Consider the following 18,838-nt stretch of genomic DNA (forward strand, 5'->3'; position numbering starts at 1 on the left):
CCAGTCTAAGTTTAAAGGTGAATACAAAACTTCCTGATACTCTTTCCACGGCAGTACATTCCAATCACACTTGAAGCTAAAAAAAAAAACAACATTGTACTTTTGCCGTTCTATAAGCTTTCGGCGAATATGTTGTGACCATATATAAATGTATAACGGACAGAAACAGACAGATATAACCTACCAACTGCAAAATAAACAATTGCAGAAGCTCTGTAGCTTTTCCTTTCTAATTCCATCGAGTTATGGCACTAACCAGGAAGACAATGTAAATGGGTTTTAATACAGTATAGTGTGTGACGTCAATAGTGCATGACTCTGCATGTTTACACCTTTTTAAAAGAACAAGAAACGCTAGAGCAAAGTGAAGCGGTCAAGCATTGGGTTGTTTGGTTACCGCATTTTGTTTTGGTTGATTGAAGAATTTCATTGTCGCAATTTACACCGCAAAAGCAATATTCAAGCAAAGCACTTATATGCTCTTTTATGTTCCAATTAAGTGAAAAGGACAAATACGCTGAAGCCCAATATATTATTTGCGCTGAAGTTCATTTATCGTCTTCCTGTAACGTTACATCCACCTTCTAAAAGAAAGCTACACTATAAAGTGAAAATTGTTTTTTTACTTCGTCTACCCAACTATTTACCACATGAAATAAATGTCATGGTATATTTTCAGCCTGTGAATGGATGAGAATGATGTATTGTACGTACCATCACATTTATTTGATATAACACATGTTCGACATTCAAATCCCAGCAGTATGCAGGATATTTGTCATATGAACCTAGTTTAATGGCCTTAGCTCCCACGAGTCTCCTGTAGCTCAGTGGTAGAGCATCCGAACTAGTACTCGGAAGGTCTTAGGTTCGACTCCTGATAGGAGCACTCGGATTTCTTTTTTCCGAGTATGCCTGTGCCACTCACTGAAACACACCTTTCAAAGTTTGTAAAAGTAAATATTGTTTGTTTGAATGTGGTTTCTCAGTGATTTCGAACCTTGAAGATGGTTTAAATCATTTTAACTCGAAAACACAGTTTGTGTAAAATGTGGTGTTTCTCGTTGCTTTCTATAGCGTGCTAGCGGGTGGCTGGCACATTAAGCTTTTAAAAGTAGCAACGACGGCACCGGCACCGGCAACGGCAACGAAAACATCACCTGAAAATTTAATTTTATTTAATTTGTGCTGCTTCGCGATTATTTCAACTCGCTCAACTTCCACAGAAACCGCGAACTACCCAGGAACTAAATTGGTAGGAGAGGCGTTCAAGTTAAGAAAAAATGAAAAAGTTCACCGTCGTGTGTTCACGTTCTCCACAAAACTTTGAATTTGGTCAATTCACGTTGCTGTTTTGCAGAGGACGGCAAAGAAATGTACCACAATGTAAAACGCACGAGAAGGGTGATTGTTTTCCTTCACCGTCGTCCTTGCTTAAGTTCCCTATTAAATGTAAAGTGAATGACGCACGTGAAGTGACCCTCGCACAAGCCGCGCGGAAGCTGAAAAAAAATTCGCGGAAGGAAGTTCTATGAAAACAAACAAGTTGAACTTTTCCAGAAAAGAAAATCGTATTAACAGCGACTTTCAAGTGCGTTCTTCTCTCTCAGTTATCACTGCCGCTCTTATTCTACTCTTTGGAGTCAATGCCAACAAAGTTTCCGGGTGCCAGGTTTCAACACATACTGTATGGCTCATTGCACCTTCATGCTGTGACGCACGTTCTTCAAATGTGGATGAGAATGAATAGTTTATTTGATAAAATACCGGGATAGAACAAAAAAATATCCCACATGTTCCATCTGGGAAAACCACTCGACATCAGGACACCTTTATGAGCTGAATATTACATGAGCTTAACTGCTCAGTTTTATTTCAATTTTCAATATCTAATGTGTTCGTCATAAGAGAAATAAAAATCTAGGCGCTATATCACCTTTAATTGCCCACTTTTCAGTCTATCGAAAGCCTAGCGCAGAGGAAAAATATATGACGTCATAAAACCAAAGGACTGGAGACGTTTTGCTGTCTTTTTAGTCCACACAACTCCCGGAAGTCGTCTCTCTTTTAAAACATTTTCATATAAGTAGCACTGATAATCTCTGCCGCCGTTATTGGGTAACAGTCAGAATTGAATTCGCCACACTAAATTTAGCAAAGCTGTGAAGTTTGAATTATACGATTTTTAGAGAAATGCAAGGCTGGCTGGCATCTTCCACTGCCCGTACGTCATACATCTCGCGGTAAAAATTGTACTTTTTTTTTTACTATGAAATTGTAATATTTTCCCGAAAGTAAATCAGATCTCTACGAAACTTCATAGTTTTCGTCAATTCTGCATGGTACATTCATATCTGAACTCATCTTTCAACTTAAATCTAATATTCAAATATGTCACGCTCAGTAGCTCAGTAGCGGCGAACTGGAATGACACCGCGCCTCTAGGTAGATCTTTCAGAAAACATGCATGTTGCTGCCCCGTGCTGCAAATGTAACGACTATGTAATGAAGTAATAAGGGGGTAAGTTTCTAAGAAACTGCGGTGCTGCGTCAGTGGGGAGTAGAAACGAATGTTTGATTTTATCAGCAGAATTGATAACTAAAGGTAAATTGGCCATTTTACAGTTGTGTGCTTAGTAACCTGGTCTTGGATTGTAAGCGAGGCTGGGGGTGACCTTTTGATACAAACCTCACTGCGTTTCATATGTAAATGAAAACTAGTTAGCATAAGAACAACGCGATCTACATATGAAAAGCAGCGAGGTTTGTATCAAAACAAGGTCGCCCCCAGCCTCGCTTACAATCCAAGGCCAGGTCACTAAGCACACAAAAGTAAAATGGGCTATTGGCCACCGTAAAGAGATTCGAGTACTGACGCTTCGAGCGTTAGCCCTTCGTCAGAGCGAATCCTGAAGTGAGGAGAAGAAGTCTGAGCAAAGCGCATTGCTTTATTAGATGTATGAGTTCTCATCTTGGGCGCAAAATATTCGTCACAAAACCTTACGACAACTAAAATTTTATTTTACCCACTACAAGGAAACGATGAGAGACGCACAAGCCAATTATTTATTTATTTTTATATTAAAAATTCTGTTATAATAACAAAATAAAGCATCACCTTAATAACAGTTTGCTAAAATCTTTACAAACACAAAAACACTAAAACACTTTAACCTCTACAGTATTCTTTATTTCAACAATTTTTGAACCAACTTTGTTCGTGATACCGAATTACCTTACTTGATTACTAATACTTCTTGAAAAATAGATATCTTTCTGCATCAGTTTTAAAACTCTTGTTATTTACGTTTTCCTTTTCATTACAAAATCTTGGTTTGTTTTTTGAAATTGTGCTCAATTTGTTCTTGATTGGTTGGTACAGTACCGACAGACCAATTCACCTAAAATAACGAGGTTCTCATGGAATCCGAAATTTTCAAAATAAATTAATTCAATTTAAAGCTACGATGGTCATCCCTAGGGTGCTACAGTAATTGATTAGGAGACGTGTACTTTCAAAAGCTACTTAGTGATAAACGAGTAAGTCCCTTTTGAAGAGATCGTATTTTCCAAAATCTTGTTGCGCGTTCATCACAGCCCCCTTTAGGACCAATTGACGGTAAAGTCTTTGTCCATGGGTAGAGTGAGGTTACTAATGGTTAGAACCTGAAAAAGAGGTGAGATAAACGAGGACTGAGTAACGTTTAAGACGGTAATGTGTAAACTCTTCTGAATGACACTCTCCTGCGTCTGAAATAAGCCTATCTTGGAGATTGGCGGCTACAATCAGCTCTCTCACTCAATCCACCATGTGTAAACTGAAATGCAATTGATCGATTGGTGGGGAGTGAAGGAAAGATGGTGCACAACGGGAATCGAACCCGGACCACACTGGTGGGCCGTGAGGCGAGTTCTCTCACCACTGCGCCACCCGTGCTCGAAACAAACAAACAAACAAACAAACAAAAAGCAAAAACAAAAACAAGATATTTACCCTTTACTAAAACAGGGTAACAACACATTACCTTAGTGGATGAGTTGAAGCTGAAGCTCTGTGCTGGGGAGCCATTTACAGTTACTGAGCTAGGCCCTGTTAAAACGCCGAACACGCGCAGAGCGGACAGTGGTGGCTCCGGATGATAAGAACTCTTAGCATCCACCTCTGCCTTCATGGTTCCCTGTAAATCACAGCAGCGTAATGTAATCAGTTCATTTTAAACCAAGGCCAGGTTGTTCGAAAGCCGATTAACGTAAATCCCCGATTAAAAGTTAACCGAGGTTTTCATTCCGCTCGTTGAAAATGTTTTTAACAGCTAATTTTTAGCCAATGGTAAGGAAACGTCTAATTCAAAACTAAGGGACAAAAATCTTTTGAATAACCTTTATTGATAAGTAATTAAACTTGAATCAAAGTTTACGTTAACCCAGGATTAGCTTGGCTTTGAACAACTGGGCCTAAGTGTACTTGAAATTAAAGTTGAAAATTGAACTATCAGTTTTTTTCGCAACACAAGTGGGACGTGTAACAAAGCTTGACACGGACATGCACTGCATTTTTCTGTTGCTGTATTTAAATCGTTGCAAGAGTTCAGTTGCACGAATCATTGGCAAGTGTGACACCACTTTAAGATCTGTTTTGTTCCAAAAACAAAATACAAAACGAAAAAAAAGCCAACCAAGATCACAACAAAACAAAGGGAAAATGGATCACGGAATTCACGAACTCCAGCGTACGAAAAAGATGGCGGCTGTTTTCATGGGTTCACTTTTACCACAATACCTTGCGAACCTAACACAGCCAACAGATACATAGGGCCAGTTAAACAGAGTCTAACTTAGGCCGCGGATTAAGACAATCAGTGGGCCTCCAAATCTGTTTATAAGTGGTTGATTTTAAGTAGATAAATAGTTTTCTAGTCTAGGATGCAAGCCTTCTTATTACCGTCAGCAGCTAAACTGTCTTTTAATAACTGGCCCATAGAAAGCCTAATTTTTTTTGAGAAAATTATTCGCTGCAGTAACAACACTGTGTATACTAGGTTTGAAATTCTTAGAACTTTTATGTGCGTTTTTAGGTTTTCCGTCCGTTCGCTAGGAATTATGGGTAAATGCACCAGACACTATCTTTATTTACTTTTATAGAAGGTCTGAAATTTTCTAATGCAATCATAAGACGAGATGTATACCTACCTGGGTAACGGTGTACCTAACATACAAGTATGGCGCGCTGACTATAGGATCTGAAAAACAAATAACCGCAAGCGAATCTCTAAGATCAAATGAAGTGTAAAAGCATGGTACTGGCTAAATTAACCTGGACGTAAATAAATTAGGCTGTTAGTTCCAACACTTGACACTGATTCCCACAAAGTTCTGGCTCTATACAGTAAAGCTAAGTGAATGCTGTTCTACTTCCTCTTTCGACCCAAAATAAAGACGTCTCCTAAATTTCTTCGATGTACGACGTCATCTGAAACGCAGGATGGTCTAACCATTTGTAGATGCAATGACAGAGACCGCACATGTTCTTAACATTTCTTAGCTGGATACTGAAAAAGCTTGACTGTTAAGCCGGCTGAGATTCGAACCCGTAACCCCCACAACATGCCAACTGAGAGAACAAGGCGGCGATGTGACATGTTCATGTACACGAGGCTAATGCTTACCCAGTGACTCTCCGTCATCATAAAACAGACCTCCGTTTGCCTCCCCAGAGGATGACAAAGCTATGATCAGCTCGAATGGCCTCTGACGGCTGCAACCAAAATGCAAAAAGAAATCTAACGCAGCTACTTCAGAAGCGACAAGGAGACATTAGAATTACAGTTATTGTGGCAATTTTCTGCCGGCGGCAACTGCTAGTTTTCTTAAAAAAAATGCAGGGATTCCCGCTGAGGGCAAGGATTTTCTTCTTTGTCTCGTGTGGCGGGTATACCATTTCCTTACTATGGCTAACGCTCAGTAGGAAATTCACGGGTTCACTTCAGTACTTCAACATACACTGCAGAGTTAATTCTCAACTAAGTCTGACAGTGTTCAGCTGTAAAAAAGGTGTAATGCCTGGCAGACTTGTAAAAATTCCAAAAGTTAAAATAAAGCCCCACAATTTTATACGTCGGCATGTGCACCCGATCCATACAAGTTCTCATATTTTTTTTTGACATTTCAAAACCCTTTATTTCATTTATTTACTTCCAAACATTAGGCAATCGCCCCCCAAAAATAATGATTACATTACCTCTGATACGTGGTGATATCTGGCTGTTGAGTCGGTATGACATATCCTCCTCTGAAATGAAAGTTGATCTTATCCCAGGGGGCCTCAAACGTGTGGTACTGACCCCCTCCCCCTGAGGTTTGTATGATTGAACCATCAGTACCGTCATACCAAGTGGCATCTGGGAAGTAGCCTTTTACTGAGGTGGATCCCTTGAAAGAAAGACAACACACCAAGGATTCAGTGGAAGAGTGTTTCATACACCGTAAATTCCAAAGATCTGTTTCAGCCCCAAAATGCCAATTTAGCTCTGGTAACTCGGTCGACGATTTTGGGTACAATTTTTGATTGTGCGGCTCGGTCCTCCAAGCCCACTCCACTTCAGGACAAAATATGTTATTTTCCGCTACCCCTTTTTCAGACCTGGGTCCTGTTTCTCGAAAGTCCCTGTAACTTACCGGGCACCATAAGTGTCTTTGGTGATAAATGTTTCGTAACAGAAGTCAATTTTAGCTAGCTTTGAATACTAAATTTTGAAATCTTATAATTCTATGAAAACATTGGCCAAATACCATGTCTGTAATCACTGTGTAATCGGCGAAAAAACATTAAAAAATATCAGTTATCGGGCCCGGTAAGTTACCGGGACTTTCGAGAAACGGGCCCCTGACCTGATTTCAACAATCCATACCCATTTTCAGACTATCAGACCATAATGGTTAAAATCTATACCCTATTTCAGACCAAAACGGCTCAAAAACCACACCCTTGAGGGTCGCACATACCTGTGGCAATAGCTTACATAGCAGAGAACCCCCCCCCCCCCCCCAAGGGGCTCCCTCTCTTTCCATCATTCTGAACCTTCTCGGGGCAATAAAAACCCCGTGGCCGGGTGGGTGTCGTTTCGCGTAAAGCGCTCTAGTTTACATCGGCAGCCTTTCAAAAAATTCGGGTTGATAAGAAATAATTCGTACATACGATCTGCCGGTGACGGACAGGAAGAAATGAAGAGAAAGAGACCTTCGATTCGCCGTTTTAACCAGCTACAAATGAAGCAACTGCTCAAGCAGTTTTGCTTCATTTGTAGCTGGTCAGGCCAATGTCGAAAAAAGTTCGTCTCAGTCAATTATCGGACTCAGAGGAATTCAACCCTGTTTTGGTATTTCCCCGAATGTAAAACTTCTCCTCGTCCAATCGGACTGCGATAACAGTTTTTCATTGGACTATAGCATGGACGAGCGTATTCTCGTCACAAAAGAACCTGCAGAGGACACGCACCTCAATCAATACAGGTGTTATAAGTAACGCAGGGCCAAGAAGAAACTGCCAGTCAATCCCGTACGTAGAACGGTCTTTTGGGAACCTGAAATCAGGAAGAATTTTAAAAATTATTTCTTCCTAAAAATGACGCGGAGTTGAAGTCGCAAATACACCAGCAAAAAATTCTTAAGCTCGACCACTCGAAGCAAGTTGTACTGATCAATCGTGGTCATACGTAACCTACAGCAGCTCCAAACGCTGTTACGTACAACCACATACGTGGTCGCACCCACTCATTCGTGCTCTCAGTGAATACTTTGAATACCACTTGCCTTAGCTATACACAGTACTAAAGGAACTTGGATGCGTACTTACTCATAGAACAGGGGCCGAGCTACAGCACTACCTAGCGTGTGCGCCTGCGCAAATAGGGTGTACATATATGGTAAGAGCCTGTAGCGTGTCAGCAGCACATCACGTGCCATGGCTGCAAAATCTGGTCCAAAGGCTGCAGGGTCCTGGGGCTGGAATAACGAATGAAAAAAAAAAGGTTCCGTTATGAACATTTGACGACTTTACTAAGGGAACTGGTCATAACAAGTTTAGACGATGAGAAGTCCAAAGACTACTGCAAAGCTGACACAACGTAATATATCTTAAAACAATATTTCGGCTGGCCAAACCAGCCTTCTTCGGGTTTAGATGTTACTAAATTATATAAATGAAATTACAATATTACATTATGGAGGATGTTGCAATACATAGGAGCGGCGGAAATGACGTTTACAAGGTGGTACCAAAAGTTAATAAAATAAGTAATTTAAAATGAAATAAAAAAATTACAATTCATCACGTCTATTCAAACCGTGGGGTTCCAAGGTCCCCGCTAAATCTATAAGAAAAGACTCTCTGGCTTTTCTGATTGAATCTCGTGAGGAGTGGATAACTTCAAGTGGTATTAGTTGCATGTCAGTGTCGCAGTGGTTAGGTTGAGAAAGAAAATGTTCAGAAACAGTGATTGGTTTGGATTTAATGTTAGTTTTGTCTTTGAGACGTCGCTTAGTTTCACCTATGTATTGTAAATGGCAGCGGTTACATTGTAACATGTAGATTAAATTTTTGGTGTTAAAGGTTATGTGTGAAGTGATGTTACGGGTTTTGCCTGTGAAAGAAAATGTATAATGTTTAAGACCGTTAGTAATGTAAGGACAAGTGGCGCAATTTTGTCCACAGCGGAAAGATCCTGGTGGTAAATTAGTGCACAAGTTTGTTCAAAGAAAAAAAAATGTTTGTTCAAAGAGGACTCACCTGGTCTGGGGTACGGGGGGGGTTATCGAAAACACCACCTATTTCTTTTTCTGAAACACGGCCTCCAAGAAAAGCAGCATTTATTGTTTAACCTTTTTTTTTTTACTTTTATAATTGTAGTTAGGTAGATAGATAGATAGTTGATAACGATAATTATGTAGCTGATGGAATTACCATATTTAAATAAAGTTATCGTATCTTATCGTATCGTACCTATCTTATGAACATTATGGACAAAATTTTATTGGCTTTAAAATTTGAGTTGACACAGAAAAATGCAGCTAGCAGGAGTCAGCATTGCTAGATTAATAAGAAAAGTGACGTTTGAACCTCATTGTCATGTTTTACTGCTGAATAGAGAAGTGGCTATGCAATAAAGACACCATCTTTTGAGGTTGAGGATGGGGCGGGAGGGGGCAGCCAGCGACCACCATCTATTTTGTGGTTTGCTGGGCCCTGTTCGAGTAAAGAGGTTTTGCTCACTTCCCTAATATTCAATCAGTTTCGTCCAACATCGCCTCTCTCAACTTTGCACGTAAAAAGGTTTTCCATGTTTTATAATTTTCATGCAGCATTTCACGTCACAAAAGTTTCATCGTTCAGCCACCTTTGCCAACAAGGCTTGCACGAGCGGGAAAAACCAACCAATCAGAAAACAACGGTAATCCGCAAAAAGCGTTACGTGGGCTCATTCTACATCGTTTGCCTGTTTAGCCACCGAAGTGTCTGTGCGACAAACACGATGCTGGACGAATACGTATGATTGTTTAGCCGGGGCTAAGATTCATTGTCTACGTGTGGCAAGTTGTTGTTTCAAAAACCATTCGCGAGCTGTTCAGTTCACGGTGACAATACTCTTGTCTCGTTTAACATCATCTTCATCTAGGTCACGTCTAAATAATTCATACTATTATGTACTTACTGCAGCATTGATTGTATTGTGGTTCCTCGAAAATGGATAAAAGGCGCCTAACTGCGTCCATCTTGCACAAAGCTCTTTATTGGTATTACCGTTAAATCCACAGATATCAGCTCCGACAAGAGGAACGCCGAACAGATTAAAGTTCAAGATTCCTGGAAGAAAACGTTGAGTGAAAATTGGTGGTAATTACGATAATTGTTGCAAACCTTTCTAACAGCGGGATTAATTTCACCATCTATTCTTGCAACCCTATAAACACTCAACTTTTAAATTTGGCAACTCTTTCGCATACCACAAGGATGAAAAGGACAACCCTTTTGGTCAAAAGCCTCTCTGTATAACCAAGTGTATGGAGTGCGCCCCCCTCCACCAAAGCATGCACACTCATTAGGAAGGGCCTTCTGTGCTCCATTCAAAACAATCTCTTTGCTGCAAGTTCTCTAGTCCTACATTTAGTAACGCTTCTCCCACGACCCAAATGACAGCTGGGTGACAGACTCTACCTGTAGTTACTTGATAGCACCATAAATTTTATGGGTTCAGCTTGTAGTTTACTGTTGTAGTTTCTCTCTGGCTATGAACTCTCAAGAACACTGTTCACAGTACAATTTTCTTGTGGCGAGCACTAAAGTTAATTACTAAACTACAGCACGTTCCTTTCATGTCTTTGAAATACCCAAACAAACAAAACAAATCCACCTCGATCGAACTCACCTGGTATTGAGAGATACAAGTCATTGAAGGTAGCGCTATTATCTCCTAACCAGTGACCGCCATGAAGACCAGCACTGGGGAATGTCGAGCGGGATATCACAACACTTCGCTTTCCTCTGAGTTTCTTGAGTGAGCTGGTATTAAAAGAGAGGGCAATTATTCACAATAGATATTATCTCTATTCTCTTTTCTTATTAACAAGATGCAGTACTTAGAAATGAAAAGTTACACGCAGAATCCGAAGATATTGCCACCCTGCCGAACTTGGACTCTTTCAAAAAAGCATTAGTTTCATGACCGCATGCGTTTGTGTGTTTTACTTATCTATTTATATTTACTTATTAACTTGTTTATCAATTTGTAATTTGCATATTGTTAGCCAACTTATTTATTTATTTATTTATTTACTTTTAACGACCCCTCACAAGAATCTTCAAGAAGAAGAAGAAGAAGAAGAAGAAGAAGAAGAAGAAGAAGAAGAAGACGAAGAAGAAGAAGAAGAAGAAGAAGAAGAAGAAGAAGAAGAAGAAGAAGAAGAAGAAGAAGACGAAGACGAAGAAGAAGAAGAAGAAGAAGAAGAAGAAGAAGAAGAAGAAGAAGAAGAAGAAGAAGAAGAAGAAGAAGAAGAAGAAGAAGAAGAAGAAGAAGAAGAAGAAGAAGAAGAAGAAGAAGAAGAAGAAGAAGACATCACTCTGTTTCTCACCACTTTAACTATCGCGTTTCAAATTTGCCAGAAGAACTGAACAACGTTATCCAAAACGCCTCCACATGATGAAAACGGAGATAAATCAATGCCTTCTCCGATCTCCTGGGCTCGCATAACTTGACATATAAGACCCCCTTCCAGATAATAGTCCTCACTTACAAAGTTGTATAAGCTCTGGGCTTTTAACTGGCATTTAACAGTATCAGACCAATGACTGATTTACAATGTAGTGTTTTAGAAGCCACTCCCTCCACTCTTCAAACGAAAACTGATTATGCCATCTCTGATATTGCTATCTCACCTCATTGTCTTTTCCATTTCCGTGAGTCCATACAAGCTGTGCACATCGTAGTGTGAGTAGCCATGATGCTTTGCCGACATACACAGTGTCCTACTGAACAGTTTACTGCCACTTACATGTGGCATGTAAGGAGGGTGGTCGAGAGGTGAGTTATCTGGACACCCCTTTGTTGAGCCATCCAACTGATTAGACGGCTCATTCATGTCGATCCAGAGGCCATCAAATTCAACAAGTTTCCTGAACATCGAGAGCATCTGATCCCAGTAATCCTGGGTCCCTGGGTAAGTGAAGTCAGGAAAAGCTGTGAGTCCTGGCCACACCTGGGTAATGAAAATGCAATAATTGTTCATAGTGTGACCTATTACCAATATTAAACAATACTAAAACAACAGTTAATATAAGTGCTTCAAAATGTTGATAGGTAGATGAATCCCCCACTCCCTCCCCCCCCCAAAAAAAATTAATTAAAGAACAAACAAATGAAAAAAAAAAAAACCAACAACTAGACGATGCTTAGATACACGCTACAAATGTATGTAATGTAGGCAAAAGTGAATTACATTATGTCACATAAATTAAAAAACTGTTGCATGCAATCTGCATTATGCACAGTAAAACCTGGTTTTCACTAGTGATGCAAACACAGGCACAAGCACAAGCATAAGAGCTTTATGACAACTACAAATCATTAAGCACGATGCAAACACAAAGCATAAGAGCTTTATGTCAAGTGAAAACGAATGCAACGCAAGCACAAGCACAAAAAAGAAAAGCTTACACTGTTGACACTGTTGACACTGTTTACATGGTGAAATAAGTACTCTTATGCTTGTGCTTTAAGCATTAGTTTAGAAAACTCTGACATAAAAATAACAATGTGTTTGAACACATGTATAAAGCTGTAAGGTGTTTAACCTGGCCAATGAATGTATCTCCACTTGAAGTATTAATAAAAACACCCATTTCAAGTCCAACATCATATGCTGGATAAGAGCCTCGTGGCTGTGTGGAGCTTATACCAGGATCCTGAGAAATATAATGAATTGAAGAGAGTGAGTGGGGAACCAAATGGAGGGGGCCGATAACTAAAAGTTGGTGATAAAGATGGAGTCAACCCCCTGATGCATGCAAGAAAAGGCTTGGCTGGCTCAGCACAAGGAGCTGAAGGTGGAGGCGTGGTACTAGAAGGGTTGGGGAGGAGTACAGTGTACCAATTCAGTAAACAGGTTAATTTTGTAGGAAAGTGGGCTGGGTGCATTTTTTTTGTTGGGGGGGGGGGGGGGGTACGGGTTGAGTTGATTTGGGTAATGTTAAACTTCTTTTGTCTAAAAAAAAGGAAAATTATAAACCCATTGGTTTGCCACAGTTTCTGCATTTTACCTGCAATACTTTCACTTCTGAAAAAATAACCTCTGGCACCCCGTGTAAGTGGTTTGATGATGGGATTAAAGAATCTCTGGGTTTCAGATCTCCATGCAGAGGTTGGCATCTCTGTGTCTACATTTACATATCACCAATTTTTCTTACGTCACTAAACCAAAAACCTCTGAAATAGTCTCATGCCTATGTTATAATTGGGTCATATGTGTCTGTCTTGAAAAAATTATTCAACAGGATTTTTGCAAATAGTACATGACTAAATGTTTGGCCTTTTGTTCATATTTATTGGTCAGATCAAGTACTGCTTGCCTGATTGTGTTTTCATACCTATGCTTCATTTAACTGAAAAAAAGAAGTTTATTAGTTTCCTCGTTGCAGAAGCTGTACATAACTGTTAAATTCAGAATGGTGCAGTTCCCTTGAAAATTCAAGAGGAGCCGCGTCCTTAACTCACCACAATTGGTATGTAGTGCTGATGGTAACTGTCATGTAACTTCTTCACAAAGTCTCCAAGTCCTGCCCATTTCTGGTCTGACACTGTAAAGTCCAGGTGTCTGTCCATGTATTCAATGTCATTCCACTGCACATCTTGAGGTATCCCATATTTCCTCATGTTTGAATTAACTGTCATGGTGCCATTTAAACTTCCATAACCCCAGCGACACAAGTGAAATCCAAGACCCCAGTATGGGGGCATATATGGACGTCCCACCACCTGAAAAGCAATAACAATTACAACAAGTGAATTAGGTTTAATACTGCATGTTCGAAGTTGAAGGATTGGAGGATTTGTTGCAAGGGGGAGGTCGACAGAGCAATTAATTTTCTTGTTAATTCAATTAATGGCCACATGCAAAAATTCAGGCACAGCTTTTGAGTGAAATGAAATTTAATCAACCTAAAATTTAACATGCTCTCAGCCCTTCAAATATTTCAAGGGGACAAAGGGCAGGAGGGTCGTATGTATCTGAGGATGGTTGCCTACATCCATTGAATCAATAGAAATAAACATCATTAATTTATGGAACAGTAACTATTGGTAATTAATTTTAGAATATTACTTGCAGTAAGTACTTAAACTTACTGCTGTAAACTGCTGAACAACTAAATCTGGGGTGGGACCAAGAAAGACATAGAAATCCAAGATTCCTCCAATTGTCCTGAATGTTATGGCTGGAGTTGGCTGCAGAATAATATCTGAAAAATGAATGCAGGAAATTAAAATAAAAAGTCATTATTTAAGTTAAGTGTAGATCAGTGGCTATAGAACTGTAATAGTATGTATAGTTAAGCAGCACACCTGGGCATCTTCTATATCAATTTAAGGCTATTAATTTCCTCTAAAAACAAGTCTTAAGTTGCAGTGACTTCAGATTGCAACCTGCAATTTTTCACTGCTCGATGAATGAACATGTTCAGCCCTCAGTGAATAAACATGAGTTGCATCTGATGCCAGCCTGTCGCTGCCTAGCAACCTTTCCTTTGTCTGATGCCATTCAAACTTAGTTTGCACTGTTGCCAGGCAACAGCATGGACATCTTCAACAATATATTACATATTTTTCTCTCAAATTCGCACAGCTTAGCTCACGAGTGATTCACGTACAAACCTACAAATTTATTAACCTCGCTTCGCAAGGAATAATATACTACACTGTAAAATGTATAAGTTCTGCTTAATGATCTACTAGCAGGCATACCCATGGCATTGCTGTTCAAAAGGAATACTCCATTGGCATTTCCGTCATTTTCCAGTGAGATATAATAGGGAAAAACACCATACAAATTGGAAAGGCCCTGAAAGAGCAAAAAATAAATGAACATTACTCTCAACCTTATTACAATACAGACTAACAGCTGGTGTCAAGCTTGGGTAAGGTGGAACAGACTGGTAAAATCTGTTAACTGACATGCCAACAATCAAGGACAATACAGTTAGGACAAATTCCCATTTATGGTGTTTCCTTACATACGTGAAAGAAACAAGATATGTCTAAACGAAAAATCTCTGTTCCCGAACGGCCTAACAATGTTTTAAGACCCTGTACTGTGTACCTTGTGAACTTCAACATTATATTAGGGGAGGGCATGGGTGAGTAAAATATTGCACTGTAAATGGATAACATAACTTCTTTGGTCAGGTGACACTAAATTTGCAGTTAATAAGATCCTTAAATAAGTGGTACGTTTGTCCCAAGCCCTTTTGTCCTTGACTGTATATGGTTGTTTAATTTGTGTACAAATGCAATTGTACTAGAATTTAAACAGCTTGGTGGAAAAGGATAGAAGGGACATTTTCCTTCAATTTTTTTCTTCCACTTGTTTTTTTAGGAATATAGCAGGATCTCACTACCCGCCTAGATTAGCTCTATAGCTACTTGCAGGTTAGTGTTGTCTTTGAATTTTATGTTAAACATTTTTGAATAAACTTGAACTATATTAACTTGGACTTGGATCAATTTTGTCAAAAACAAACTTATTTTTAACATACACTGTACCAGACAATGCTGCATAACCACTTGCACACCAAAATAATACATTTTTACTTCAAGGAAACTTTGTTTTCTAATTGAAAACTCTGCCAACAGCTTTTGAATGCATCATGATCATGTATATTCAACATTTTATTTACATTCATAATACCTCTGGAGTTCCCTGGTCTCTGGCAAACAATGTTGCTCTTGACCAGTTTGTACGCAGCAACAAGGGATCAACATGTTCACCAAGACCGTACACAACCTGTGAAGGCAGCAGTGATGACAGCTGGATGAACTGATCTTCAAATATCATCCCTCCAACTCCACTGTTGAATCTGTGCAGATACAAAAACATATTTATTTAATTACACCATATTAATTAATTAATTAATTAATTAATATAGTTAGATCTCATTACAACATCCCCCCTCCCCCGCTCCATCCACCCCTTCTGCCTCCTTTTGACAATAAATACAGTACCTCTAGTCAACAATTTCTGACCGATCATTATTTGCCTTAATTTTTACATTTTTTTTAATTGCATCTATTTAAACAACTCCTCAAACGGCCTCAGTTTCTAAGTCTAGAGATACTGTTTTATGGATACCTGCTCTATAAATACCACTTGAATCACTCTTACAGCCAAAATGTTAGTGACCCAGCTCTCAGGAAAGTACAATTGTAGTTCCTAATTCAGTTGTTGTTGTTGTTGTTGTTGCTCAGGTGGTGGGATACCCTTATATGCCACCAAAGTTTTATTTGGAAATTTTGTGTGATTTTGCCTCCAGTTTGCCAAATTGCAGTAAGTGTTTTTTTCTTTCTCTTTTTTTTTGGGGGGGGGGGGGGGTAGATGGGGGATGGACTGGGGGCACCCTAGTTTTTAAGTTTATTAATTGTTGTTTTGAGGGACAACAAAAACTACATCTAAAAGACAATTGCACATACTGAATGTTTTCTACAAAAAATATTGACAGTGTGGTTTCAGATTTAAGCCACTTAAACCATTTAGCAAATTAATGGTTCAACTTGGCAAATTGGTGTAGCTTGGCGGAATGACATTAACTTCCAGTTTTCATATTCCTCCCTGGTTTCTTTGAATTCTTTCACACTGTCCAACCTCACTTCCAAGCTGCAGTGCTCAGCAGATTTGTGGGGAGTGGGTGGAGGGGGGAGGGGCACTGGCAACCATTTACTTTGAACATGGTACCAGTGCCTATGGAGATTTTTTAAAGCCAGTCTTAAGATAAATTAATGAGTGGTCCCCATCTATTCACCAGTAAGAACCCTCCTACCACAATAATTATTGGAAATCTTGGATTTATGATTGTCACAGATAAATGTGTGACTGTACATTTACTGTCCACAATTCTGAAAATAGCATAGAAAATTCATTATAATAAGTGAACAAGATTGCAAGCTGAGGGGAAAGAAGCCTCCTATGCAGATGTTCTTGGGTTTGTCACGTCACACAGTGGTCGTGACGTGAGGAGCCCAAGAACGTCTGTATCACTCACTTCAGTACAGCTTTAAAGCAACTGAAGTTCAACATGGACATACTTACATTACAGTTCCTGTCGATTTTCTTTTCACAGAAATACCAAATGGAAAACTGGATACACTGACGTCATAATCCAGTGTTGTCACTTGGCTCTCAACCTTGGGAGTTGCGATGGGAACTTCATATCTTTTATTATTAGGGTCATAAATCTGAAAAAGGACAAAATTAAAGTCTGTGCATCACACAAAATGGTGCTGTACACAATTGACCAAATGGTACATGTTTCAAATCTGTTTAGACATCTGAATAATGGCTGACGTGAATGTTTTTGAAAGGCAGTTTGATGTTGAAGGGGTTAAACTTCAAATGCCCAAATATAAATAATTTTCTACATGGCAAATTTATACTGTGCCAACAGCAGGGCTTCTGACACTTAGGGTGTGCATACAATTTAATTTACCATTTTTTGTCAGAAGAGAGCTCTGCAACAAAAAAAATGGAGAAAAAAGTATTGTCAAGGATTAACTAATTGGCTTTTCTTGAAGGTATGCAAACAAATGTACCAAAAAATCTGTAAATGTCTTGAATTAAAAACTAAAATTTAAAAAAGTCAAAGATTGGGGGTGGGGTGACAGGGCGGAAGTATCTGAGAACCTTTGCTGATTTCAAGCAAAAAGTCACCAAATATTTCCAGATTTTTCCAAAATGTTTAATTTGGTATGACTACTAACATTTTTCTTTAAAAATCAAATTTAAGCATTTCATTATTGGTGTCTTTGCCCCTTAGGAAGGAGAATGTTGGCACTAATACAAGTCTTTGAGGGGTGGGGGGGGGGGGGAAGAGTGACTATTTAAAATAATTATAAAGTTCAACGTGGGAGGTGATTACATTCAACGGCTGGCCAGATTTAACATTTGATGAAATATTTAGGGTATAGCCATTGTGCAGTTGCAGAAAAAAAATCCATACCTATCCCATGGAAGATCATTAGAAATTCCTAGGTAGAGGTGGTTCTTGAAAGTCATTATAATTTTAGAAGCATTTACTATGAAGCTTAACTGGAATTTCCAAGGGGGAGGGGTCCTAAAAGGCAGTACTATTTTAGAAGCAAAGTATGAAGCTAATACTGGAATTTATATACTGAAAAATATCACGGGTTAATCAGGCGACCAGCAACATGATACAAAGAAAACGTCAGGCTTCATGGTGCACATGCAAGCCTGCACGAAAACTATATGCAAGCGCACAAAAACTATAAGCTTACTAAAGAAATATTAAAGACCAAAACTAAAATAATTACGTTAATTTTTTGCACTTAGATTACAGTTAAATTTTACTAACACTTTTTTTCAAACTTTTCAACTTTAAACAATTAATGCATCTTGAAGAAGTGGCGACGTAAATCTTAGATCTTTAAATTTCATTAAACTTCTTACATAATCAGAAAGCCAGTGGAATATCTATGCACAAAATTTATAAGGCTAAATTTCGAACTGCCCTAGGTTTAACAAGTCACGTCCATTACCTTAAAATGTAGCCGGTCACGGGCCTCGAATCGAAGGTCCACAGCCAGATTTTCTATATCTTTGCCGTAGGGTCCAGCATGTCCTTGCTTTGCTAAGCTCAGTAAGTATCCCGTTTGAGTTTTCTGTTTACTTTTAAGCTGGTAGCCGTAGTCAGTCGGATAGAAACAGTAAGGTATATTCAGTGGAGCTTCCCCATCTGCAACAGGAAGTGAAGGCTTTCTCCAACAACATCCGCGATTCAAGCACTTTTGTTCGTCTGCGTCTCCCTCGGGATAGCAATCGAAACGACGGCTGTTTGGAATATTGCTACAGCCTTGTTGGGACTTTCCAAATTGAAGAATCGACGCTAAAACTAAAATGAAAGCGGCACACCTCCAATACATGTTTACTGCCTCTACCGAACGGAGATTTCGCTTTGCGCGGTTTTCTTTTCAGTCATGTGACCTATGGATGATGGAACCGGGAATGCAGGACAGCGGAGTCAACCTCCGTAAACTTCACTGGGTGCGTGGGGTGACCGTGGGGTAGG

The 18,838-nt window shown here is 39.3% G+C and overlaps 1 protein-coding gene across 1 annotated transcript; it reads right to left on the reverse strand.

The window, feature by feature from the left end:
* Positions 1-3,048: 3,048 nt before the first annotated feature.
* On the reverse strand, positions 3,049-18,753 carry LOC146462012 (lysosomal alpha-glucosidase-like). The gene is made up of 17 exons (XM_085086108.1): positions 18,309-18,753; positions 16,846-16,991; positions 15,451-15,619; positions 14,508-14,604; positions 13,893-14,005; positions 13,263-13,523; positions 12,344-12,454; positions 11,429-11,748; positions 10,422-10,555; positions 9,708-9,859; positions 7,853-8,001; positions 7,496-7,580; positions 6,239-6,429; positions 5,667-5,755; positions 5,191-5,240; positions 4,026-4,178; positions 3,049-3,666 (listed from the first exon to the last, which is right to left on the reverse strand). The coding sequence occupies exons 1-17, from the start codon at positions 18,690-18,692 to the stop codon at positions 3,604-3,606; spliced, it is 2,667 nt and encodes an 888-aa protein (XP_084942234.1). The 5' UTR covers positions 18,693-18,753; the 3' UTR covers positions 3,049-3,603.
* Between the last annotated feature and the right edge of the window lie 85 nt (positions 18,754-18,838).

The sequence above is a fragment of the Pavona decussata genome, unplaced genomic scaffold (genome assembly GCF_977016875.1).
Source record: "Pavona decussata unplaced genomic scaffold, jaPavDecu1.1 SCAFFOLD_192, whole genome shotgun sequence".
Classification (NCBI taxonomy): Eukaryota; Metazoa; Cnidaria; class Anthozoa; order Scleractinia; family Agariciidae; genus Pavona; species Pavona decussata.

What these genes read in the sequence shown, in the direction of transcription:
- LOC146462012 (XM_085086108.1), bottom strand. Translation starts at nt 18,692, where the DNA reads ATGTATTGGAGGTGTGCCGCTTTCATTTTAGTTTTAGCGTCGATTCTT. An exon ending in AAATCGACAGGAACTGTAAT is followed by an intron (nt 15,620 to 16,845) that starts GTAAGTATGTCC and finishes GTATCTGCACAG; the next exon opens with ATTCAACAGTGGAGTTGGAG. An exon ending in TTAGGTACACCGTTACCCAG is followed by an intron (nt 4,179 to 5,190) that starts GTAGGTATACAT and finishes TGTGATTTACAG; the next exon opens with GGAACCATGAAGGCAGAGGT.